General features: G+C 37.1%; 2 protein-coding genes across 3 annotated transcripts in view; one reads left to right on the top strand and one right to left on the bottom strand.

Annotated features, from left to right (window-relative positions):
• Window positions 1-3,745, bottom strand: part of LOC136836080 (WD repeat-containing protein 17-like) — a 38,521-nt gene extending 34,776 nt beyond the window's left edge. Inside the window, exon 1 of one of the 2 annotated variants that reach the window (XM_067100028.1) lies at window positions 3,620-3,745. In XM_067100028.1, coding sequence (XP_066956129.1) covers window positions 3,620-3,678 — 59 coding nt within the window. In that variant the 5' untranslated portion in view covers window positions 3,679-3,745. Of the gene's footprint in view, window positions 1-923; window positions 1,255-3,619 lie in introns of those variants that run through there. The other variant, XM_067100027.1, reaches the window with a different exon arrangement.
• A 2,453-nt stretch (window positions 3,746-6,198) lies between these two features.
• On the top strand, window positions 6,199-26,088 carry LOC136836400 (probable peptidoglycan muropeptide transporter SLC46). The gene is made up of 6 exons (XM_067100594.1): window positions 6,199-6,710; window positions 9,420-10,730; window positions 11,882-11,983; window positions 12,570-12,707; window positions 13,203-13,443; window positions 25,071-26,088. Exons 2-6 carry the CDS (start codon window positions 9,824-9,826, stop codon window positions 25,168-25,170), a joined length of 1,488 nt encoding a protein of 495 aa, XP_066956695.1. The 5' UTR covers window positions 6,199-6,710; window positions 9,420-9,823; the 3' UTR covers window positions 25,171-26,088.
• Window positions 26,089-26,995: the final 907 nt, after the last annotated feature.

Genomic DNA, 26,995 nt, shown 5'->3' with positions numbered 1-26,995 from the left:
TGGAGGTGATAAATTTTGCAAAAAAGTCTTTTAACAATGTTGAGAGTAAAGAGCAACTTGGCTTACGCTTCACATTATTTTAAATTACTGTTTTCAGTGGGATGCCTTGAATGTTTTAGTATTGGCTATATAAGTGTGCTTGTTACTCATCAGATTTTGCCTCTTATAAACAGCATCTCAAAAGAACAGTCATTTAGAAGCAGCATCACACAAGATGCAAGGGAATTCTTCCACTGTGCTCACTTGTTCTCTGTGCATGCTATCAATCTGCAGGATGTAACGTCTTAACTAAATTGTTGACTTTGAATTACTGTTATTAATACCAATTTCACTTCCTGTTTAGGATCAGCAACTCAAGCTATGTAAAACTATGGTTTGCATTTTACATTAAAAATCTAAATTTCAATAAATGACATTTATGGTCCTTAATGATCCCAAACAAAAGAGACCTTGAAAAGTGTCTCTTTATTAATGGACTCATCAATTTTCCACTGTGATAACTCCTACATTTGGAAAAACATTGAACTTTTTTCAACAATAAAAAGACAGCACTCACACCTTCATTCTAATGTATGTACTTGTGGACTGCAACTGACAAACAATTCAGCAAATATATCAAAGGATACTTTTCAAGAGTAAACAAATTGTGCCTAAACTAAGAGTCTCATTACTATCTTACAAAATGAACATAACATACTTGAGACAGGAGCACTTAGAATAAAGACATCCCATTACAAACACTGAGGACAAAAGCAATAGTTAAGAAGCTGTGATGAAATGCAGTGCATGCAAAACGTGCAACCAATGATAATTAGTGACTGACAACAAAAGTATGGTAACAAATACATAAAACAAAGAGGGCATATATTGTGCACAGAGTTATCAAAAAAATTTTGTTCTCTTATTAGTGACTGTTCACTTACAGTGTCAGAGTAGGTGAAAATGTTGCTAGTTCAAGTCCTGCTTCGCAAGTACCTTCACCCTGCAGACTGCCCCTTCTACTCAAGTGAAGGCATCCTGAACATTCTGAATCTGTTGTTGACCATGAACTTTCACTCAACAAAACATCCTCTACTCGTTCAACGTAATTATGAATGTTGTCATAACTTTTCTTTTTACCCCAACGTGACATGCCTGAATTTCAGTCTTTCATTAATGCATCAAAAATTCATATTCATCCAATTTCCCTGGGAAAGTGGTAATTCTTATCCCAGTATGACTTACGTTTTACAGCATTTCAAAGTCCTTTGTGTACAACATCAGCATCTTAATCTTTAAGTCAATTCTGTAGGTAAATTTTTGTTAATTTTGGAATTTTGGAATTTTAGTAGTTTAAACATGAATCAAGCAATGAAGTGATTCAGTCTTGGTTTTTGAGCACTGACATTACTGATACCCCAATTCTGAGACGCTCTAATGCATAACAGACAGAATACAGTAGTGTACTAAATTGCATACACAAGGTATAAAACATGACAGATATTACATGCACCCCATTAGTTAAGAGGAAAATAGTAAAATTATAAGAAAACCAAGAATTTAATTTCCCTCAGCACATCCACAGGTAATGAAAATTAGCCTAGTCAGCATCTCCAGCAGAGGACTAACTACAATAAAGGCCCATTTAAGGTCTATTTTGTCAAATCCCTTAACATGCTTCCTACAAAATGGCAAAAAACTAATATTTACATGCGTCTCAGAGAAACTATGTAAAACACATACAGTATATTCTAAATATTAAAAAGGGTATGACATCAAGCTTTCCTGCACTACAAAGAAGACCTAAAGTAATGCCAATGGTTACAAATATGGAACATCTCGATTCATAATATGGAATTATGTTCCTAATGATGTTCAGAAAGCATACAATTTTGGAAAATTATAGATCTTAATGACAAAGTAGACAATTAGATAACAGTACAGAAGACTACAACATACATAAAAGCTGAACTTAACTCAGACAGGTACAATTTACAGGTTTCATTTTTGTGAACCATAAAAACTAAAGTGCAACTTCAATTATAATTTTCATACTCATTAACGTAGTCTGAACTTAAAAATCCTTCCTCACTGGATAAAGTGTCTTACGAAAGAAAATTGCAGTTTGTCAATACTGGTACAGTTCATAAAATAAGCCTGTCACTTGAAGTCATTATTAGTTTTAAATGTCCTGTAATCAGGGAAATAAAATTTTACTTAATGACACCTTTGTTTTGTTAAGTAAAAATAACTGCCTCATAGCTTATGCTTTAATTTGAAGCAGCACCCCTAAACAAGTTTAATATAAAGACCATGGTCCTCAACTGTACAGAGTGAAAGATCTTTCTCAAGTGAGCACAATTCTCAATAACAGTTTACACCCTCAAACTGCACATCTACATCCAATGGGGGAAAGAAAGGGTCCTCAGTTTAAAATTCATTAAAAATTTTTATAACTAATTCTGCCTTGGAAAACATCACACAAAAAGTCTAATAATGCATTCTTAAGAACATATGATACTTATTGCTTTTACTTTATTACTAGGCTATAATGAACTTCTTGAAACATCTTCAATGCAAAAGTTGTTGTAAAGTAGACAAAGGCCTTTGGAAACATGCTGAATCTTTAGAACATGCTCCCATATTCAAGAGTAAAAAAATGAACAGAAGAATCTGGCAGGTTAAACTTAGCCTAATTACAAAGAGTACAGTGATCAGCACATAATGGAGTACATAACTAACGTATTGTGAAAAGCTGTTTCTCATTAGGCTGAGCCTATGATACTGAAACAAACTCTACAATATGAATGACACTACAAGAACAATAATTATACACTAGGCTACAGTAATATTATGCAAGTCATGTCCTTCTACTGCTAAGACTGGTCTAAAGGCTATGTTGCTGTTACAAGTCAGTCCTCTGGAAATGGAGTAAACTAGGCGTTGTCTAGGCTAGGCTTTTGACTAAGCTAAGCACCTCTGGACGAAGGAATGTGGCTATTATTTAATTCAGTACTGAATTTCATGCACAGTCACTCAACTTCAAGATAAATAGTTAATGCGGCTAAATACGTTACCACTGGAAAAATTACATTACAGTACGATCCGTGAGGGCCAACAGAGGTTTACAGCCAACACACTAGCCTAGGCTACACATCCAGGCCTACGAAAATACGGCTAAGGCATATACGTAAAGGGAACGGGCCACGGTTGCTGAAAACACACACATAAAAAAAAACACACATATCATTCCACTAACACAGAAAAAAAAGGGCGAACTGGCATCCTCGTGAGTCCTTAAACATCAATATGCATGACCTAAACACAATTCACACGTAACAGCAATAAAATATTCACACGGGCAACAAATATTAAACGAAACTGAAGCGCCCCTGGGCTAACCTCCGGTTGCGTTGGGGGGTAACCTATACGTCAAAATGACAACTGAGGGTAATTTTTTTTTAGGGGGGGCCGAGAGAAACCAGCCCGTTTTGGTCCTTAGAGAGAAAACGACACAAGTGCGAGGGGAAAAAATATACGACGGTGGTTGCTAAGGTTACCGTGGGCAAACACTGCAGCGGCGGGGAGAGAGAGAGGGAGAGAGAGAGAGAGAGAGAAAGAGTAATGATTGAGCATTTACCTGCGTATGACCCGATACACCTTGACGTCGTCTGCTGCATGTTTACAACTGATCTCCATGCATGACGAAGGGGGGGTATACTAAATCGCGTATGTCTTTACTTTTTCTGACGGGCATATAACCACTCCGATGCAACACATCACGAAAATAGTCACACGAGATTCAAAATATACTAATATATAATTGAATACATTATCCTTCCGACAAATTTGATTACCGAATCCTTAGTACTGCGAAAGATAAACGGACCTGTGCAATGGGCTTACTTTTTCTAACGGTCATATAACCCACTCCAATAAGAAAAATGGAAACAGAGTCACACACAAATAAAAACACTATGTTATAACAGTCTAAATGATCCTTTTAATATTAGATTTACTAAACCATACTACAAATTTTATTCCCGAGTCCGCACACAGAACTCAGCACTGGGTATTCTATCTAGGTATTGAAAATAAAGTATTGGTATTGTTTATATTCAGATAAACGTTACCATAGTAACTGGAACTAATGAGGTCATAAAGATATATTTTTTTACGTCTCTTTTTGTACCCACAGGATAATTAGCACGCAAAAGTCTTTGTCCTCTGTCAGCAAATTAGAGTGTGTTCAGTCGTTTATTCATCTTTGTCATGAGACCTATAGGTTTTCCTCTCTCTACTTTTCACACACACACACACACAGAGAGAGAGAGAGAGAGAGAGAGAGAGAGAGAGAGAGAGAGAGAGAGAGAGAGTGAGAGAGAGAGAGAGAGAGTCTCATGAAAGATTTTTTAAGATGGCGGAATGCAGTTTGACGGATGAGTGATCCATCTCTTTGGTTACTTTTTTTTTTTATCTCCACCTATGCAGCAACCTACAGCACTAAACTGACAAAAAAGATACATTATTCACTGTCTAGGACCCTAGGTCAACAGAGGCTTACTGAATATTTATGGAATGCATCCATATCATTCCAATCGCTATTTTAAATCCGGACAAGTATGAAATAATGTCTGATATTAAACACTAGTTCTAGTGAGAACATTTTACAGCAAAGTCGTTGCCTTCTGAGACAGTCGCCGTTGCAACAAGGACGGACTGGAATTCCCAGAAGTATTTATGATGTCGCTTGGGATAGTCTTCAACACAAAAAGTAAAGAGGGGAGGTATAGTAAAGAAGAAGAAGAAGAAGAAGAAGAAGAGAGAGAGAGAGTAAGTAAGTATACCTTAGTTTTACCAGAACACTGAGCTGATTAACAGGTCTCCTAGGGCTGGCACGAAGGATTAGATTTATTTTTACGTGGCTAAGAACCAGTTGGTTACCTAGCAACGGGACCTACAGCTTATTATGGAATCCGAACCACATTATAGCGAGAAATGAATAGAGAGAGAACAGGTTAGTGTTTAAAATGCGACGAGGCATCTGTATAATTCTTTCAAACTCAGGCAGCAGTAGATATATATATATATATATATATACATATATATATATATATATATATATATATATATATATATAGTATATATATATATATATATATACACACACAAGAACCCTTACACCGTCTATAATCATAAATATTAAGATTTATTTCGATAACATAGAAATAAAAGCACTCGAAAGACGAGCTTGCATCAAATAATCGACGAACGATGAGCTCAATCTTGGTGTTTTATCCCGCTGTAGGAAATTAAAAAGACATCTGGCTATGCGAGCAAAAGGTACGTTTCGATAATTTCTTGCATGTAAATTGCACGAGTATGTGGTAATAATATTGGAAACAGCACGAGTTCTTGCTCTCCATGAGGCTGACTATAATAGGGTATGTGAAAGGAACAGCCATTGCGGGAAATTTCAGATAATGGTGGCACCATGACAATGTATGTATTGGGGTTTTCTTTCCAGAATACTTTGCATAATTTTATTTCCTCCTGAATACACAAATAATTATGATAGCTCGGTGACTAAGTAATATCCCATTGAGTTCTCGTCATCCTTGGAGTGTTGATGACACATAGGTCATGAAAGTCTGGCTAAGACAAGCATATTTATATACATTTTTTTTTTATTGTTATGGCCATTACGAGTCTTCCTCTATCCATCAGTTACCCGAGGAGACAGAAACCTGTTCCCTTTCCGTAACATCAAATCGCAGTGAAATATTCCAAGTAAAATAGCCTACAGCCTTAATGAATAGCATTTACTAACAGCGCGCTGTTATTACAGAGCTGAGCTCTTCCACAGATACTTGCCTTCGAAGGTCCAAGCTATGCGATTACATCATATGAACACTACGCCCGTCAGCCACATTAATTTTATTTCACTGGTTTTTCCGTATAAAGCCTATGTATGTTAAATTTAGCTAAACTTGAGAAAAATAATTGGAAATTCTTGAGATTTTTCAACAAGTTTTAATTGTCTGTTTATTATTGGCAATGACGCAGAAATTGTATGGTAAATGATATTTTGAAAAGCGAGAAAATGTCAGTGACAAAAGCAAAGGCTTCGCGCTCGTGACGTCACCACATACTTGTTTCCGATTTAATAACTATGTATTTTGAAACAATACGAGTCAGGCCGTGCAAATTTCCCAGTTTGCCAAGATGTCGTCTGTGCAGTCCGCATCGCATCCCTTCACTTGCAATTTGCAGCCGCCAATCCGGCGACGATACTTGATTTAGCTGTTCTATGCAATGACGAGAAGTCATTGCTAGTGTTTTTAATGAAAAGTGGCCTTGTTGGTGATTTCAGCGGTGTTCGTGGCCAATGCAAAGAAGGCACTGTTGGTCTGGTGAAACATGGCGACAGTTTCCAGTGGCGTTGTAACGCACGCCACTGCAGGAAACACATCCATTCGGAGTGGCTCATTCTTCTCTCGTTCACACCTGTCATTTGGGACTTAATTCTCAGTCAACACCCACCAAAATGCGGCCTAATTTCGCTGAAACCCGACAATCCCGAGACGTCGCCGTAGAAACGGAATCGTCATCTCCACCCGTCCCTGTTCCGTCAGTTCCAGTCGTCCAGATCCCGCCAAAACCAGCCGTCCCAGCCCAAAAGAGAAGAATCAAGTTTCCCGAATTTTCCGATGATTCTGATTTCGACTGAGGTAAGTGTGTGTGTGTGTGTGTGTGTGTTTTTTGTCAATTTACGGTTATACATTTTACTGGCTTTGTGGGGGGGGGGGGAGCGAAGCCCTCCGGGCAGGTCAGGGCACGCCGTCCTGTGTGAGGTCAGGACGTTAGGTAGGTCCGATCTGGTCAGGTCAGGACCTGGCATAACAGGAAGGGTTAGGTCGATTTATGTTGGCTGGCTTTCTGGGAGTTCGCCCCCCCCCTCCCCGGCCAGGTTAGGGCACACCGCCCTGTGTTAGGTTAGATAGGTAACATCAGGTTAGGTCAGGACCTGGCACTACAGGAAAGGTTAGATCTCTTTGTTATGGAAATGATGGTAAATACGAGTATTAGCATCCGTCCCGGCGCCATCTTGTTTGTATTCGTCCGCCAGTTTCCTAGTCGGAACCAACTGCCATCTGGCAGACGATAGCCTTGGCCAACTAAACTGTAGGCGCTCCTTGGTAAATTTTAAAGCTAAGAAACACTTGTACTTACAAATAACTGTGGATCAAAGTAAAGAAATACCTAACACTTCCACATTACGAGAGGTTAAAATCAAATCATTTTATAAAGCCAAGATTTGTCGCACAGAAGATAAAAATATTTTTCACTTTAATTAAAGTAATACAAGTTCATTTCTGTGATTTGGTCAAGTCGTCTAAAATACTCTCATAGTAATATGAATTGTTGACACACCTATTTACTACTGTATTAAGCTCGTTTTTTTGACTTCGTATGATGTGGCATGTGTAAGACGGATGACATTGTGATTTCAAAACTGAAGTGGTAATTCTATGCCGGCTGTCCGCTACAAACAAGGTGCGATATTTTTCAAAAATATTATTATGGGAAAAAAATAACGTATTCTCAATATTACTAAAATATAATAAAAGTCTACTGAAGAATCTTATTTATCTCTCTTTTGCCCTTTTCAAAAGAAACAGGAAAAAATCTGAAAATATTATGTAACTTATGGCTGCAACCCCCTCCCCCCCCTACTATCACACTCATAACACTTCACCACATCCTCCTCCCCCCCTAAGGCGTTACGTAATTTTTGAACGGCCCACTCCAGTGTTTCCGTTTCCTTCGTGGATTATATATATATATATATATATATATATATATATATATATATATATATATATATATATATATAGAGAAGAGGACACACACAGATGTACAAGCCGTCTTTATTCCAACGTTTCGTAATTTTCCATTTAATTGCATCGTCAGGGCTGTTAAGATTCCTTGTAAAATTGTAAAAGCTAAAAAGTAAGAATTTAAAAAGGTAAAAATTATTCATACCAAATTAAGGGAATGAACACAATTTAAAAAATCTTTACATTAAATTTAAAATTAAAAAGCAGTTTCTCTTGGCCCCTGATATTACGTTTTCTTCTTCGTCTCTCCTCGCACGGGAACTCACGAACGGAAGACATCAGCTGACGAGATCACAGCGTTTGGCACAGATACGAAGGGTTAACTGTCATGAAACTAAATACCGCTCAGTCATTAACATAACCCGGTTTTAACTTAAGGTACTCAATGAAATGCTTTCGTGTCCACACAAACTCTTCCTGGATATTTTCGTTTCAGACATTTGCATTTTGCTTTAGTCAACCGAACATCTATAATATGCTGTAATATGCACATATGACCTCAACAAGAACACACTATGTTAATTTGCATCATGAAGAATATATTCACAGAAATCTAATTAAATCCGCATTACGTAACTGGCGCAGGTCACGCTGTTTAATCTCTGTTACATTCAATGTTCCACTGTGCACATTAATGGGATTTTATTAAGTTGATTCTGTTAGCCATTTAATTGCTTTGTAGAGGTAGAAATGACTTCTTTCGTGAATTTCAAGTATCCTTTTCTTTGTTCCATAATTACCACAAAATTTATTCATTTGTAGATACAATTCTCCATGATAAAGTACATATATATATATATATATATATGAGAGTATATATATATATATATATATATATATATATATATATATGACACTTGCCTGCATAACTACTTCCATAAGGTGACGCAACCCTCATAGCGTAGGTAGATAGCTTAGCTATGTCACGCCAGACTATGTTGAAAACGAATCAGTCAACCCACTAGAAAGAATTCATCAGCTACATTGTAATAAAACTCAAGTGTTTCCTCACTGTCATCAAATGGTGGTAATATAAGACAGAATACAAACGTTGTCAGAGGAAAGTACCTTCTTTCCACATAATCTTGTAAAATTTCAATAGACTAATTAGAGGGTTGGCTCACACCTTCAGTAGCGTAGAACTATGTTTCATGATAGGAAAACCATGAAGTATATATGTTAAATTAGTTAGACATATTCTTATACAAATAAACGCATTTGTTTATTATGAAAGAGAGAGAGAGAGAGACAGAGAGAGAAAGAGAATCACATGATCTAGTAGCACCCACGGGTGAAACACGTCTGACCTTCAGAAACGTTTTAGTCACATCCTGTGCTTCATACGAATAATCCTTATCATGACAAGCAGCCAAGCACTTGATGTTCGTCACTGAGATGACCCCATTTGCTTTCGGGTTCCGTGCTTAATAATTGTAAACATTACATTATGAAAAATGCACCGAAATGCTACATGAAAGAGAAAAGAGTAACAAAATGTTATTGAACTATTTCGTTTTCCATTGTCGATTTCTTCCATAGATCCCTGTCCCAGTGGTTACAACATTTAAAGCCTTCTTAAAAGCCTATTCTACCACGAAAAATATTTTTAAAACAATGAAAAGTGAGTATTGTGTGCTTTTATGTATATAAAAAATGAGTACGTGGCATCATAAATCGCCCGCAGCTGGTTCAAATAAGATATGACTCAGCTGAGCTAAGCACTGCAATGTAGAGCTCACAGTCTCTCAAGCGACTCGCGGTTACTCGCTCTTCTACGTCCTATTACTCGTCAAGCAGTGGTACCGTAAGGTTGCAGCTTTCGTCCAATCGTCAATATACTTATTAAAAAGAATGAGATATTAGTGTCACTGACCGAGGAGGAATATTAATACATAGAAAAATTTTCCTTTTCTGTGTGTGTGCTAAAAAAGTTGTCATAGAAAATGCCTGTAAGCGAAAGGACTCCGTTAATTCCTGGCGGGCGTGACAACAGCGACGCATCGCCGTCATGCTGGTCTTCCGTCAAGGGATTCCTCAGGACAATCACGGTGGAACCCGCTCTGTCCATGTTCTTCCTGGGCTACGGAATGGAGAACGTCTTCATCACCAACCTGTGGATCGACAAAATCTGTCGGTTCCATTTCGATTACAGCGAGGAGGTCTGCCGTGCCATCGACTCCGGGAAATACCCTGAGGAGCAGATGAACGTGCAGAAGACGACCGCCGTCTACAACATGTACGCTCACATCGCGCAATACCTGCCTGCCGTTTTCGTCGTCCTCCTGCTGGGGACGTGGAGCGACAAGAGAGGCAGGAGGCTGCCGATCATCGTTCCGTTTTTAGGCTACTTTTTAACTTCGCTGAGCGTCACGGCTGTTTCTTACTTTTGGACGTTACCACCAACTTACCTCCTGCTCGCTTACCTCCCCCTGTCGTTCACGGGGGGCCTGATGGGCGTGTACGCCGGTGTCTACCCTTACCTGACGGCGGTGACAACCCAGAGGGCGCGAACGACCCGCATATCCTTCCTGGCCGTCGTGATCCTCGGCTCAGCCACAATAGGAATAGCATCGGGTATAGGCGCCTTCAAACACTTCGGTTATGTGGGCGTGTTTGGATCCCAGGCCACTTTGATCGGTTGTTCGATCGTGTACTCGTTGCTGGTGCTCAAGGAGAGGCCGGAGGGCGACGTTACCGCCGAATCGCCGTGGTCGGGGGGCGTGCTACATGTCCTGTCGCCGTCTTACCTGAAGGAGACGCTGCTGGTCGCTTTCAAGAGAAGATCGGGAGGGAAAAGAGGAGACATTTTGGGTCACATTGTGATTATGATGATCATGGTATTCGTAGCAGGTGAGTTTTCCAGAGGTATTCAGACTATTGATGGTAATGTTACTACTATTGTCATTGACACTGCTGTTCACAGCTGCACGTAATGAAAACAATAGCCTTAATTTTAACATTATTATGAGATTAAGTATGAACTATATATATTACTGATGATAACAAAAGCCATGCTTTATTGCAATCAAACTTATCCATCTCAAAGCGTGATACTCTCCATTTTTATGATTTGAAATAAACCACCATAAATCAACGACGTGTAAAATTATCTTTGATTTCCATTTAAAAAAAACTTATATCAACGTGGTTTCCAAGATAAGCGGGAAACGGGCTCATGAAATATAAGAATAATCTTTACATAAACTCAGTGCTACAACATGATTCTGCAGAGGGAATAATTTTAGAGTGAGCTGTGTCGAAGTAAAGATTAAAAAAAAAAAAAAAAAGCAGCGACGGGAAATCCCATGATTGGAGCTCGTCACAGCCACACCACATGAACGTGAATCCACGCGTACTATTATTATTATTATTATTATTATTATTATTATTATTATTATTATTACAGAGCTTTTACCATTAATGATATAATTTGAAACTCCAAAGTGGTGGTGAGTGATTATGAAATTCATAACAAAGGAGTCTTACAGAAGAATTCACACTCTTTAATGCCGCCGATTTTTTTCTAATAATGGGATCTCTTTGGCCCAACCCGTTTGCATTTGTGGGAGGGACTGAGTGGCTGTGTCCTCAGCCTAATAATTCTCGTAGCTTGAGTGTCAGGCAAACTTATCAAGAGTTCCTGTCTGTCTATCCTATAAGGGGGCTAACCCCATAAAGTTTTTAATGATTATAGAACTGTCCGTCCGAGATCTTATCACTTTAGGAGAGACTAAGAGCGTGGCTCCATGAGCATTATTGCTGGGGAGGGGGGAGTGCATTGTGGGGGCACGCTCCAAGCTCCACCCCAACCCCCCTGCAACCCATGCCACATAAGACACCCTCCTATCCAAGATAGCGATAACAGAGAGAAGTGAGCTTTCCCACATGGTCAGAGTTGACAGCTATTAAGTATGGCTTGATTTACGTTGGTTAAATTACATTACGATCCTTAGACTAGTGGTGTTATTGTATGCATTATAGTTCTTTATTATGTCTGACAGGTTCCTACAAGTACATTTTTCTCTACACGAGAAAGAAGTTTCAGTGGGACGAAAAGACGTTTTCAATTTACGCCATAGTAGACACACCACTGTCGGCTCTAGGTAAGATTGCACAGGATTTCTTTTAGTGGAGGTAGAAGGTAAACATTGTGACGTCATTCCATCTTTATGTGTCAGTTATTGGTGAAAGTTCTATTTTCACGAAACTTCAACAGAAGCTAGTTCTTATTCTTTTTCTTTCAACGAGACAACTAAATCACTCTACTAGACTCTTAGTCCTTGGCTCTTGTACCATTTACAGATTGAATTAGATACGTTAGGCCTATAGTAAAATCAGATTTTTACTCGCTTTAGTCATTTTCGATGCCTTGTGATAAATTCATCTTCAAAATGTGTACAAGACTTACCAACCAAGAGGAGAAACGAACCTAGCAAACCTATTTGCAATTACATGTTGCTTTAAATACTCCCAAGAATACCAATCTTTTTTAATATTAAAATATGTTATAAATAGGTGTCGACAATGTTTATCCTGAAATACTTACAATACTTGTCATTTAATTTTTAAGGCTACTTTAAATAAAGTTTTTGTTACAATAATTGTTTTTCTGTCATTTTCTGCTTCGTTTATTGTGAATTTGTGAAATGCGTCTCATCATTTCTCATTCTTTTTCATTTTCAACCGAAGGAATGTTGACAATCCTGCCTTACCTGAGCTACCGATGGAAGGTGGACGACTGCATCTTGGGCCTAATGGGCGGAATTTCGATGCTTTTCAGTAACGTCATCAAAGCCACGGCGCCTGCACCGTGGTTCATGTACCTTGGTCAGTGAATGGTTTATTTATTTATTTATTTATTTATTTATTCATTTACTGATGCTGTATGAGGATGAATTGCAAATCCAAAACTTTGTTGTTGATTTAATGAAGACCTTTTTTTTATTTCTTAAACAAATTTTCATTGGCATAGACTCTTTGTGTTTCTGAACAACTTGGGCCTACTTAGTTTTTTGTTTTGTCTGGAAACATTTTCGTAAATATTTTGTACCTCTCTCTCTCTCTCTCTAAGAAACTTTTTGCGCAACATTCTCTCGTAAACATTGAGAAGCAATGTTGTAAACTTTCTCTCTCTCTCTCTCTCTCTCTCTCTCTCTCTCTCTGTTTTGTAGTTGCTGGCCTTATCTCGGAAACCTTTTGCTCGTTCTCTCGTAAACATTAAGAATCAGTATTTTCATTTAACGCCCTCTCTCTCTCTCTCTCTCTCTCTTGTTGTTGTTAACTTAGCTGCCGCCCTTATCGAAATTTCCTCTTCTTCTGCAGCGTCGGCAGTAGGAATGTGCCTAGACCAAGTCACGGCCGTCTCGCGGGGCGCCGTATCCAAGCTGGTGGACACGAGCGAAGCTGGCGCCGTTTTCGCCGTCCTAGGGGCGGCGGAAGCCATGATACCCATAGCATCTGTTGCCGTGTACACGAACGTGTACAATAACACGATCGGCTTCTTTCCCGGGATGATCTTTGTCTTCACGGCAGCCCTGAGCATCGTCATCTGTTGTATCTACGTGTGAGTTGAGTCGTGTATTCAGTCTTTTGTTTTGGGCAGGTTTTGGGAAGGGGTTAGGAACAGTTTTTTTTTTAAGTAAAGACTATAACTAGCAACACAAAAATGATACTTCTGGTTCTATTTTGTGTTGTTTGGAAAAGGAGAGTAAACTAGTTTTTTTTATTTCCTAAATTCAAAACTATAACAAGAGCTAAAATAATAATAATGTATTTCAATTATGTGGAAAATTGTTTTAAGATGTTAGCTGATAAATTTTCATGTTTAAAAAAAAATATATAACTGCAACAAGTGAAATAAATACAATGGATCTAAAATCCCACATGGTACCTTTTTCAAGACTCCAGAAAGTTAATTGATAAATATCAATTTAATCTCTTCTGAGCAACCGCTGCAGTTTTTTTCTTAATTTACCTGATAATAAATTCAAGGTCAGTATCTGTATTCATCATCTAACTATCTGTTGCGCCGGTGTAGTTTTTGTTTTGCGTTGCACCACATATAAATGGCTCTCTTTTTTCACTTTCACTATAGTAAATGCAGGGGATCAAAAGTTAGTGCTAGCTTTGGTTCACACATTTTATTTTTCCAGGAGGGTATTCACCGGGCAATAGTTTTTCGGCAAATTTAATCTTAACCTAATTATTTGCCAATGGCCAGCCACACTGACTTAGAAATTTGATATGAGGATATACAACAACTCACCCAATTTAGTTTTCAAGTGTTCACAAAAATTGGATCAGAATGAACTTAATCATGTTAATAAAATTCCGCCTCCTTTGAGGATGCCTTACTTTGTTTCAATGCATATTCAATCTGTTCCCACTTTTGGTAAGCACAATCAATGACTGACCTTTTTCGTTTCTATCTATCCTCTAACCTCCTCTCTTCCTACATACTTTGAGGTTTGGTTATGTTGGGTCTTCAATTTATTTAACACATTGAACATTTTAAAACCATCAAATATCAGCCTCTCTCTCTCTTTCATAATCCCAGACTGTGCAATCTTTACTATTCAATGCATAACATCACTGGTCATCTACCTGCATTGACTGCAACAAGTAGATAACCACACTAACTGACTACAGTCAATTACTTCACTACCACTTTATCAATCAAGCAACAACAAGAAATATAATGCATCATAGTGCTACACAAAGAATTATAAGGAAGGAATTATATACCAACACTACAACTAATGTAGAAAATTATGGCAAGTAAATATATCAAATATTACTCCTGGTTATTAATCATAAATTGTAAAAAAAATAAAAAAATCAATCATCAAATGTTCAAGTGCAAAGTTTAATAGAAACGCCATATCACCTCTAGGAAGGATTCTATTCATCATGTCCTGATTATGGTGTTTATCATCGTTCTCCTGACAACTTAAAAGAATGAAAGCAACGGTACTAAAAGAATACATTTATAACGATATAATAGGAGAAATCTCGGTCTTATATAATAGTAAAGTATGAACCTCTCTTCTAGCTTTAGAATGTCTCCAATCCCAGTTCTGAAAGGAAATTCGTTGGTCAATCGCAAACTGATACACTTTTACTGAACAACTGTACGCCGAAAACTGTTAAGTCAGGTTGTTGTAGAATGATCTGAAGTTCATACAGATGAAACGAGCGGTATTGGCACAGAAAATTACTTTCTGTTTGTTTGGACTTATAATAATCTGTATCTGTCTGTTGCGAGATCAAAAAACTGCATCATCAATGACTGATTTTGAGTTTCTGAAATGCATACATTTACAATGGTTCTGTACCATCTGTTGTTACAGATCATCTAAGCAAATAAGATGCACCAATATTCATAGAAATTCACATGTTACAAAGATATACATCCAATTATTGGGCACACACATCTCCTAATGGCGTTCGGAACTCAGTCATTGTAGAGAGAATCATGCCAAAAAAATGCAAAAGTGTCAAACCGCCCTTCAGTACAGGATCATCACACCATTGGGAATGATAGACTAACATCACTTGAGTTATCGTCTGATTATTGAAAGTAATCACAGCATGACTGATTGGTCAGTCACTTACCAAAGACTGAGCTATAATGTCCACCATTTTCTTACTAGTGGCTTGTATGATTGTTCATGAATACATTTCTGGAATAATGGTCAATTTCACTTTAAGAATATATATATTACTTTTACCCACATCATGATTTAATGAGTAATTCCTTTGTATTCCAGAAGGAATACTTGTTTCAGCATATAGTTTTGCTCCATCATTTATTTGACATTCTAGTACTTCTGATGAACATTATGAGGTACTATCTACAAATTTTCAGCACTGTGATCATTTTCTGATTTTGATTGACATTTCCTATTACTTTGCCATACAGTGCCCTGCCTAGAAGCCAGTCTTCAAGTTGTGCCACTCTTTCCCTTAGCCTTCAATACGTTTCATCGGTCGCCACCAAAGATTGCAAAGTATCATGAAGGTATGCATGAGTGATCGCTTTATTATTTTCCTTGGCATAACACTATCGAGGTCCTTCTGCAACTGGAGAGCATGCAATTTCATCTTAACATCAATCTCGCCCAGGTCTGATTGCCTATTAGCTGGACTAACTGCTCTTCCACTGATAATGAGTCCGCCCGGATCTCCATCATAAACTTCTGGTATCATCTTAACTCGCCATGCTCCTTTTGATGATGGTTCTCTAGTTGTAACGATGAGTTCGCAACGGACTTATCGCCAACCACCACAATCCATTTGCTGAAATAATGTTATCACAGTAAAAAGCTTATCACTGTACTTGTTTATTACTGCACTTTGCCATTACCTTCTCTTCTCAATGAAACAAATATTGAAGGATCTATTTTATTGATCATTCATCTTATTGGACAAATCCTTTAACTGGCAGACGACCAAGGTTCTGAAATGAACTACTTTAATGTGGTCTAATGTGATGAATGGACTTTCAAGGTACTCTGTTGTGACAATTTGAATTCTATTCAACTTCAAAACTTAAAACTCTATATGACCCTGTACTAAGATACTTAATATTAGGTCCTTCAAGAACATGGGATTGAGTACATAAATGTTGGGTCCACCTTTAATTATGGTATGGGTGGATCTGTTATTGCAATACTTACTAGATTTTTTTATGTAACTCCTTAATCTAGCCTCTGTGACTTTAACGGTCTCTGCAATGTACGTCTTGTCTCCAAGCACATAGTCTCGTAGTTGTACAATGTCTGGGTGGTGGCATCATCCAAAGGAATTTGCATTCCTTTGCAGCCATACAACAGAAATATATCTCCTATTGATTCATTTACTGTGCTTGTTTAGAGTAAATTGTAATGTCTTCTAGAGTCAAGTCCAGTCTTCAGTGCTAGGGGTTACCAACAAGCTTTCATGAACATCCTATCTTGCGATTGTTCTTTCTACTGCTCCATTTGAGCTTGGCTTATATGCTGTTATTTGATACTTGTATTTCCATAAAGTCACAATTTCTCGTTAGAATGTCACTAGTAAATTCAGCAGTATTTGTCTGAGAGCAAACTTGAGGACAAGGAATGTCTGGTTACAATTTGCACTTAAAGGCTTTGCCACTGATGCTTTCTGTTTCTAGTTGAACAATTTCTACGTATCTGGTCAAAGAAATAATAAAAACTAAAATCTGTTTATTTCTCTATATGTTCTGGGAATGGACCTAAGAACCATTGTGATCACTTGAAAAGATCTAATTTGAAGGATACATTTCCAGAAAGGAGCCTTGACGTTATATCTCCTATGTATATTATAGGTACAATTCTGAACAAAACTGATAAGATCACTACATCGAGGCCAAAATAGTTTTCTAGTGATTGTTCTATGTTTTCTTAATTCCATGTCCTGATAATCATGAATGGGTTGTCTTCTAAAACGTCTGTAGATATGTGTATTAGGAATGTACAAACGAACAAGTGGTTTGGTTCATCTGAAGTCTTGTACAACAACCCATCTATCAATTGAAATTCCTGAATTTTTCTCCTTGCAAAGAGGTTACTGAATTACTTCCTTATTCTAGAATCTTTGTTGTTCCTGACGAACTTTGTCTAAATCTAAGTCTGTGATTTGACAATCAAATGAAATTATTATGGTAATTTGTTTCTCATTCTCTTCTGTGATCTAGATAAGTGTCAGTTAAGTGCTATATTTACCAGGTATGTATCTAAATTCTGGGGCAAATTCTAATACAACGAAATCATCTATTGAACTGGCATTATTGGTAATTCTTTCTTTGAAAAGATCACAATGGCTTATGATCTGTAAGAACATTAATTTATGTCCAGCAAATGTGCCTAATTTCTGTAATCCTAGATCATCACAACATTCCTTTCTGTTTTATTGTAATTTTCTAGCCAGATCTAAAACTCTACTGGCATAGTATACAGTCCTCATCCTTGTTTTATCCTTTTTGCATCATGATTTATATCTATCCTGTACTTGAAGCATCATACTAAGTAGAATTCTTCTAGTCTGGATAACTGTATAGACCATGTTATCAACATATCCTTTGTGCCAACGCTGCTTCCTGTTCACCTCTTCACCATAGCAGATCTTCCGAAGTTAACTCTTCATAATGGTTTTAATATGGTAGTAAATCCTTGCGAAAGGTCGATAATATCCTACTATAATGGTAAATCTTTCTAGTGTCAAATTTCTTGGGGCTGATATAGTCCACAATAGCCTGACTTTCATTTTATAACCATGTTCACTGATAACATATCCTAGATATTCTAGAGATTTCTTCAGAAACTGACATATTTTTACTCTTTACCTTAAACCGGCCTTTCTAGTTTCATTCATTACGCAATTTGTCTTGAAAATGACTTCTACATCCTGACAGCAATTATTACACTATCAAGATAAACTGATATTAGTCCTCAACATCTCCCCAAGATTTGCATTAAACGTACAACGTTAAAAGAGCTGAAGTAAGATCAAACGGCATTGATCAAATTGCAAATGTTCTTATGAGTACCAATGCCGTGAGATGCCGGATTCTTCATCGAGATGAACCGCCAATATCCACCGGTAGACGAGGCAGAAAACCCTTGCACCCTCCAATTGAGCTAACATGCCGCCACGACTGGCATTGGTATCTGATCAGGACGGTGGGAATTCAATTTACGGTAATCAATTACCATCCTCCAGCGCCTGTCTTCTTTGAAACTACAGTAAAGGTGAATGGTAGCGCACTCTCGTATAGCTATAACCCATCTTCCCTTCATCTCTTCAACTCATCCGTCCTGCTAATGGCCTGACTTATTAGTTTAGTTGTATATAAAAAGGCCTAGCACCATCTTCATAATTATTTTGTGCCGCAGGACATCTGTCCTCGAACTATCTCTGCTAATGCCACAACACTCCTATATTTCTCTAATATCTGTATTAATCCTGTCCCCACAATGAGGAAACTAATAATTACTTCCCTTCTAATTTAACTTTGTGTCAGCTACAGAGACAAATGCTTTTCACCTAGGGTTAGTAAAGGGTTAGCAATCACAATTCTTACAGAATCTCTATGCTATACGCAATTCTAGTCTCTGTCAGAATAATGATACACATAAGTCATAATTTCACCATTGTCCTTACTTAGGAATTGTCCATTTTCAAACTGGTAAGTCTTCATTAACTCAATAAATACATCTGTATCACCTAGGTTTTTATCTGTTACAATTCTAAGACAAACCTGCCGACCTTTGTGGATGCATAATACTATTAGCAGACTTGAGTTTTATGCAAGACATCATCGGCAGTACTATAAATCAAGCAGATCTCTTCTGTATCTAAAATTGGTGTAACAGATAACGTATCACCTGAACTTTCATCTTGTGGTATCACAGAACCTATCTCTGTCATTTTTAGGGTTGCCTAACAGCACACCTCATTGAGATACTTTCCGTATCTTCTTATTATTAAGTGACTACAATCTATTAGCGCCAGATCGTCAGGTTGGAAAAGAACTAAGTTCTTCGGAGGTATCTACTTGTCGTGCAATTTGAGTTATCAGGTCTATACCTGCTATCTACACCTCCTGAGTGGCTTCTAGGCTTTAAAAAGTAGTTTGTCATCTTCTCCTATTTCTTCTATCATTGAATTTCTACTCACTGGGTCCTACCCAAGTTAGCATTAAATCTCTATTTCATCTTTGTTGATGTCTACTTCTAGATGAGGCTGTCTCAGGTAAAGGGATCAAGTTTATCTGAAACTGTTCCCTTCTTCAAGAGAGCAAACATTTCTATCAATTTCTTGATAGTTACTCTTCCATTGCTACAATCTAGTGTAATTCCACATCTTTTCATAGCCTGAAGAAAATAGAGCTTGAGCTGGAAAATATTTCTCTTCTAACACCACAAACTTCTTCCCTGTATTTCTTATTTAGAATTTCTATCTCTAAATTGACATTGCCTATAGTCTCTTATTTGCTTTCTTCAGCTATCCCCTTTATGGTCCTATAGGATTCTCTCATTTGGGAAAGCTCACAACCCATATGTTTCATTAAAGTGCCTTTATTCATGATACTTACAGTACTGCCTGTATCCAACAATATGGAACCCAGTACACCTCTAAGTGTACTTCTGTATGATAGGCAACTCTTCCTGACACGTATTAAAAATTCTTTACAGAAAAATACTATTTCATTACTTCGAGTAATGTCTGTTGGGGACATCCTTATTCACTGTCACTATTTCTCTGTAAGGATGGACCTTTCTGCTGCACTCCTGTGATTGTCACTGAGAATCCCTTGATTTGGGTTACTGGGGAGATTTGATTATTAGGCTGAGTACTTTGCTATTTTGAGACCCTGAGAATTTCCCTGTTTGTTGTACCAATAGTTTTGGATCAATGTCCTGCCCTATTGCAATTCGAACACCATTTGTTTCTTCTACAATTCTAAGCGCGGTTGTTATAACCACAATTTCCACAACTTTGTCTGCCTATTGAATCAGGCCTATTATTCCTGGAATTTTGGCCTGACTAGCTCCTCTCTGTCCAGGAGTCCTGTTATTTCCACTGTTAGTTTCTGTCTCCAGTGGTATTCCCATTGTTGTTCTATTTGGCACTCATGATTGTTTCCTATTTGATTGATTAAACCCTCCTATTGTTGTTCCCCACCATTTTGTCAAACGAATTTCTATTTCCCTGATAATTGTGACCTAGCTTGCCCTAATTTGGTTTTATTGGACTGATTGCTATTATTTCTTGTCGTACTTTCAGCCATGGTTCCTGTAAAATCTAAATTACTACTTGATGAATTCTGTTTTACTTTCCTTTCTATGTACATCAAAAGCTTGTACAATTCCATCATTTGGCTCATCACAGTACTTTTTAAGGCTACTCTTTCTTCCTTACCCAGAGCATCAGATGGTCCAATGACATATCTAAGTACCTTTGGATATACTTAGCTAAATCTGTTTCATCATCATCAAATTCATCCTTCCAAATAACAATTCTACAGCTTTCTGCATCTGTCAGTCACCATCTATAGCTTCTTCACTCTTAGTGCTAAAAACTAGCATTACCCTCATATTTACGATGGAAAGTTCCTAAGTGTTATACCATGGATCTTTCTGTGCTTTGGTTGGTTAAATTGTAAGCACTGTTTTTGAATTCGCTAAAATATATAATATTCCTAAAAAGTACTGAATGAAACTGTGTGCATCACCATGTTCCATACTAACATATAAGAGGTTTACTTATTTTCTTTTCTCATCTGTATACCAGCAGCTGAAATTCTGCTTTCAGTCTAAGCATCCATCGATTTACACCATATTCTTTCTAACTACCATTCTACACATTTGGGTCTACTGCGTTCCACAAAATCTAGTGGCTTACATACAGGCTTGCTTATGTTGTACTTAGTACAATGAAGTGATGGTTAGTGGTTACAACTAAGGCTTAGGCGTAATTTCGGTAAACCAAGTGTAATCTGACGATGAGAATGTCTGGGTCTAGTACTACTGTACTAGGATCAATTGGTCTAGAAAGTCGTTCAGGTACAGGTCTTAGGTTATATGGAGTCTGGTCTTCGCTTGGCCTGCTGCAGTCGGGAGATAACTTGTCCAAAGTGTTATTCATACACCATAAATATTCAATGATCTCCAAGAACAAAAATTGAAAAAAAAAAAATTAATTTGAGAATCAGGTAATTTACTTCAATTGGGTATGTTTGCTGAGTTGGACTGCATCCCCTCTATACAAAAAAAATTCAAATTTTTCCAACCTATTCCTTCATAGGACTCACTCACAATCTGAAAAAGTCTGATATTAGCCCCATGTATACAATTATAAAAAAATCAAATTTTTCCTAACCTATTCCTTCATAGGACTCTCTCACAATCTGAAAAGTCTGATATTAGCTCCATGTATACAATTGTTTGGGTCTCCATAATGCAAATGCTGCGCCAAGTGTTTAATAATAAAATTTATTATGATAGGAATGACAATGGTAGAATTGTCTCTACCACCAAGTGAACGAGTAATTTCTACTAAAAAAATTACTAAAATTATGAGAAAAAAAAAATTTATTTCTCTGTACAACAATAAGGAAATATTATCAGAATATTATTCAAAAGAAAAGAATTTACTTAAATTATTTATGTAAAAAAATTATTTACATCATAGAAAAAAAATACAACATAAAATTCCACAAAAATAATAAAAAAAAAAAAATTTAATGCTATTCAAGAGAAAATAAATTCTTTGATACAATTCCTTTGATACTTGTGGAATGAATGTTTACTTATTCAATTAGCTTCGTGTCGCCTTGCACTTGAAGATCGCGCCGATTGCACTTGACGCAATTTGTTGTTAGCATCCAGCGATAATTCGGCACCGCTCGGCCGACTTCCAGTCCGGAATCCCTTCCAAATTGTTGATTGAAGGCTTCACTTCCCATTCGAGAGGCGGTTATCAACACGTTGACTTCTAAACTTTGTATCGCCGTTCCGAATTTTTCTACTTTTCGTCGCTGTCGTCCGCTCTCATTCGTCGCCGCTGCTGTACTGCTCTGCTACAGCCATTTTTCAGCCTTTAGCGACCAAAATTCTTAAATTTATTTAAGTCTGTACACGATAGAAAAGTTCACTGAACTGGACGTAGATATAAGCGTGACTTCTTACACAACGCCAACACAGTTTGTTTTGGTCTTCCGTTTCTGCGATCGGCGTAGTATAGGCGAGTCATTACTCTTTCTTTCGTAAATTTCGTTTTCTATAAAAAAATCACCGCTGTTCTATGCCGTGATTATTACTATTGTTCTTATTATGGTCATATATAATTTATTAAACTGAATTTCTGGGTTGATCTTATGCGAATGTTCGAAGTTTCAAACTAGGCAGAGATTTATCGCAATTTTTCATTCCGATCGACGCAAAAAGATTCATCGCTTTGGAATATTTCGTTCCGCTTCGTTTCTTCACAAAAAGGCGATGTTGTATTGGTGTTTCTTAGTGCTGAAGACCGTCTTGAGATTATTTGTGCCGTTAAATTGAGAGTTAGTTTAGCATGTCACTTTCGTTTGAACAATCTAGGCCGTGAACTTAATGTTTTTCAAAACGTGCTCTGGGCGAACCCATACCAAATTATGTTATGCCGGTGTAGTTTTCTCTTGCTTTGTTGCACCACATATGAACACTTTTCGACTCACTTGATAGTAAATTCTGGACTCGGTGTGTTAGGTTGAAATTGTCTATTAATATTTTCTATTTTTCCAGAGGCATTCACTGCACAGTTTTTCATAAGTTTAATCTTTAATCTAATTATTTCAGTTAATGCACAGCTACACTGGGCTTAGAAATTTGATGTTAAGAGAGGAGCGAAAGACACAACTTCTACCCAATTTGGTTTCGGGCACCTGGCTAAAAATTGATCAGAATGAATCCTGACCTATGTTGAATAAACTCCTGCCTCCTTTGAGGCACGCCACTTACTCTTAATGGTTCAATCTAACTCCCACTTTTGGCAAGGACAACCAGGTCAATTTTATGACCTTTCACTTAGTCTATCCCCAACTCCTCCTTCCTTTCCCCAAGATTTGGAGGTTTGTTATGGTCTTCACCGCATTTGGTCCCATGGCTCATCATTTTAAACTATCACATCGTTTCTCTCTTCTATAACCTGATCAGTGAATTTATACTATTCACTGCATAACATCTCAGAAAGAAAATAAGAAGGAAATGTCAGTTTGAGAGAGTGTCTAAACTATATATATATATAATATATATATATATATATATATATATATATATATATATATATACATACATTTAATTATGGCAATGAATGGGGTACAGTGAGACAAATGATGATAAATGGCCAAAGCAAAAAGTACTAAGATTCAAGAATGCAATAGTGGGTCAACAGTGAGTATTTGTCACACTGGACGGGAAGCATTAATAGGAATATGGAGTAGTGTGACGATGAAATGCGAGGTATAATAAAAAAACAGTTTATTAGTAGTTAAGTGGAATGGTTAAGATAACGAAGAAAGTGAGAGAGGAAATGATGAACAATGAAGAGTGAAATGAAGAAGTAGGCCTACTGTAGCCACAGACAGAAGCTGAAGAATTCTGGAGAAATCGAACTTAAAGTAAAATGCGAAGCAACATTTTAATGTTTCTTGTTTTGTCCTGTTGGATCAGGGATTAATTCCTTGTGTAGAAAACTACAAAAACTACAGCAGACGCCAGACTGATAGATATCGTATTTTAAAACCACTGTCTATCGTTACAGCGTGTCTTATCCTTTAACATTTCTCTAAAAACCAAACTTGCATCCCTGGTCTTCGCTCAGTCCCGCCAGATCTCTTCGACGTAGACTTATATTTAAGCCGGCATCCACCTCTCAAGTGATAAAATACCCTTATCACGTACCTGAAGTGTAATTCAGTTTTGTCTTCTTACAGTGAATCATATCGTAGAGCATTTCCGTTGGCGGTTGTAAGCATGACATGGCAAATTGTTGATGTCAATGTCTTTATTTTTCGCGTTGCCATGTTATAATATGACTTTCATGTGATTCCTTTATGTGATTCTCTTAGGTGTTGAGTTCACTGTCATATTAGCTGTTACAAGTACAGTGTTGTTATTATTATTATTATTATTATTATTATTATTATTATTATTATTAAGATGAACCCTTTTCATATGGAACAAGCCCACCACAGGGGCCATTGACTTGAAATTCAAGCTTCCGAAGAATGTAGTGTCCATTTGAAAGAAGCAACAGAAGGTAATAAGAAGTACAGAAAGAATCGATCACTTATTAGAAGAGAGAGAGAGAGAGAGAGAGAGAGAGAGAGAGAGAAAGAGAGAGAGAGAGAGAGAGAGAACAATATAAAAATGTAAATAGTTTATAGTTCACGCGTGTTGTTATTCTGGATTGATCTTTCACAACATCCTGCCTCTCGTGTTTTGTTATTGTCACTGAGACACAACTAAAACAACAACAGTTTATATAAATTTTGTCAACGTTCTTATTGCTCGTATCAGAATTATTTTGGCTTGAGGAAGTCGCGCGTGTTACGTAATCACTAGAGGAAATTGACAAGAATACCTTTTACGTATCTAAGATATATTTGAAGTGTATCGAAATTATTGTTTTTTTTTTTTTCAGTTGGATAATGACGAGACCACGTCGACAGCCAACCGCTGGCGAAATTACTGCGTCCATAAACGAATCAAATGACCACAACGCCCCACTTGTTTATGCCTGAAGCACGCCTTAGAGAGTGCCATATTCACATCCGCTGGGCAGGGCCAGTGATGACGTCGTTCATACTGAAATATAAAGTATAATAAAGTCATTTCATCATCCAGTGACATTTTCCACACGTGATTTTTTTTTATCAACAGAACGTCACGTTCTGTTTACAGTCTGGCGTGTTTTGAAGTCGTGTTTTTAATTTTTAACTAATTTTTCATCGAAACATGAATACTGTTTATTTCTTAGCCTCGTTTTTTATTATTGAGTAAATTATCATATAAAATAATCATGCATAAGATGAATCCATTATAATATAACGGAAAAGTAAACTTATTTCTTGATAGTACAATTTCTAACGGCAAAGAACGCCGTGCCTCGCGCTGTGTAAATAATCACTGAAATATTATTTCTTTACCGAGTAATCTATGTACTCAATTTAAAAATGTCTTTAAAAAATGCCCAAAAGAGTACTTTGTGAACTCTTGTTCCCCGATGATATATATTTATGTACGAAAATTCATTTTTGATGGGTATAGTTTCTATTTAACACCACAGGAGACCTTATCAAATTTGGCTGTGTTCTTTTCTGTGATATATAGAATATTAGGTTACAGAAAGATACACAAAGTTTTATGATAAAACGTAGTCTGTTGGAAATTAGAATATCAGGATAATAGCTTAGGATCAGCCTAAAGAAAGTGAGCCAAGTATGACCGATTATTCTAATGCATTTAGATTTATTTGTTTATTCATAAAACAGGCGACGTAGACTTGGTATGCACTGACAATTATGTTGGTGGACTCTTCATAATAAATTATTAATTCTCCTGATTATTCACTATAGTATATAGTAGCATTTCTCTGTTTTGTATGTATATTTTAAGAATCTATATAACGTCTGTATATATTATAAAGTCTATACAGTATATACGAGCTTTCCTTTAAAGTTCCTGTCAATTCATTGTTGTAACCATGTCTCAGGTGAGAAGGGTGACAGGAAAATTTAATTATTCAGTTGTGATTTTTTCACTGTCTTATTTGCCTTTCTGAATAGGTCTGGCTTGTGAAGAGCTAGACGTATATCTTGTGTACTACACATTTTTTAAATGATTTCGAGTGAAAAATAAGGTAATTAAAATGAGTTGCCTTCCAGTTATGAAGTTTTAGGTCTTATTTTCAAGTTACAAGCCTCTAAAAATCAAAAGCCTTAGCTTGTGGCCTAATCTAAATTAGTTCTTTGGTATCTAAACAAATAAATTTCATGGGGTGAGTAATTGTTTATAATTCTCGCCATGATCATTAAGTATAGGCTAGGTTAGGCTTATGTATATATCAATTTTTAGTCAAATACATGAACCATATGTATTTCTTACTGCTCTTCTCTTGTTTTATGCATTTTCTGACCATTGTTATCTGTGCAAGCCACAAATTGCTCAGCTTTGGTATTTTTGGGAACTGTGCATTACTGTGACCCATCTTAATATATCCAAACTTACGGTGTTGAGTCTTAAATGACTTTTGACCTGGTGTTTGGACTTTCTACTCCAAAAGCCCCACCTAAGTTTTAGAGTCAAACCCCAGGGATGGATCATGACTATACGTTCTCTAAAATAACCTAACCTAGGGCGCTGGCGCTGGGTCCTTCGCCACTGGGGTGCCTCCGAACCCACCATCCAGACCTGATCTAAGTGCCACAGATCATAAAAGTGAGATACAGTAATGCATCCTAACCTAACCTTGTCTACTAGTTCCTCACTGGCATTGTCAACAGTTAGTTTATTCCTTACTTAATGATAGGGAGGCCTAACTACATGGCCGAACTTTGTTCCTCTTGT

This window comes from Macrobrachium rosenbergii, chromosome 56 (genome assembly GCF_040412425.1).
Source record: "Macrobrachium rosenbergii isolate ZJJX-2024 chromosome 56, ASM4041242v1, whole genome shotgun sequence".
Taxonomy (NCBI): Eukaryota; Metazoa; Arthropoda; class Malacostraca; order Decapoda; family Palaemonidae; genus Macrobrachium; species Macrobrachium rosenbergii.
Note: the sequence above shows the minus strand (reverse complement) of the source record. Positions and strands in the feature narration are given on the sequence as shown.

Excerpts from the sequence above, each read along its gene's own strand:
- LOC136836400 (XM_067100594.1), top strand. The coding sequence starts at position 9,824 with ATGCCTGTAAGCGAAAGGACTCCGTTAATTCCTGGCGGGCGTGACAAC. Across the intron at positions 10,731-11,881 it reads GATCATGGTATTCGTAGCAG|GTTCCTACAAGTACATTTTT; the intron begins GTGAGTTTTCCA and ends TATGTCTGACAG. Across the intron at positions 13,444-25,070 it reads GTCATCTGTTGTATCTACGT|TTGGATAATGACGAGACCAC; the intron begins GTGAGTTGAGTC and ends TTTTTTTTTCAG.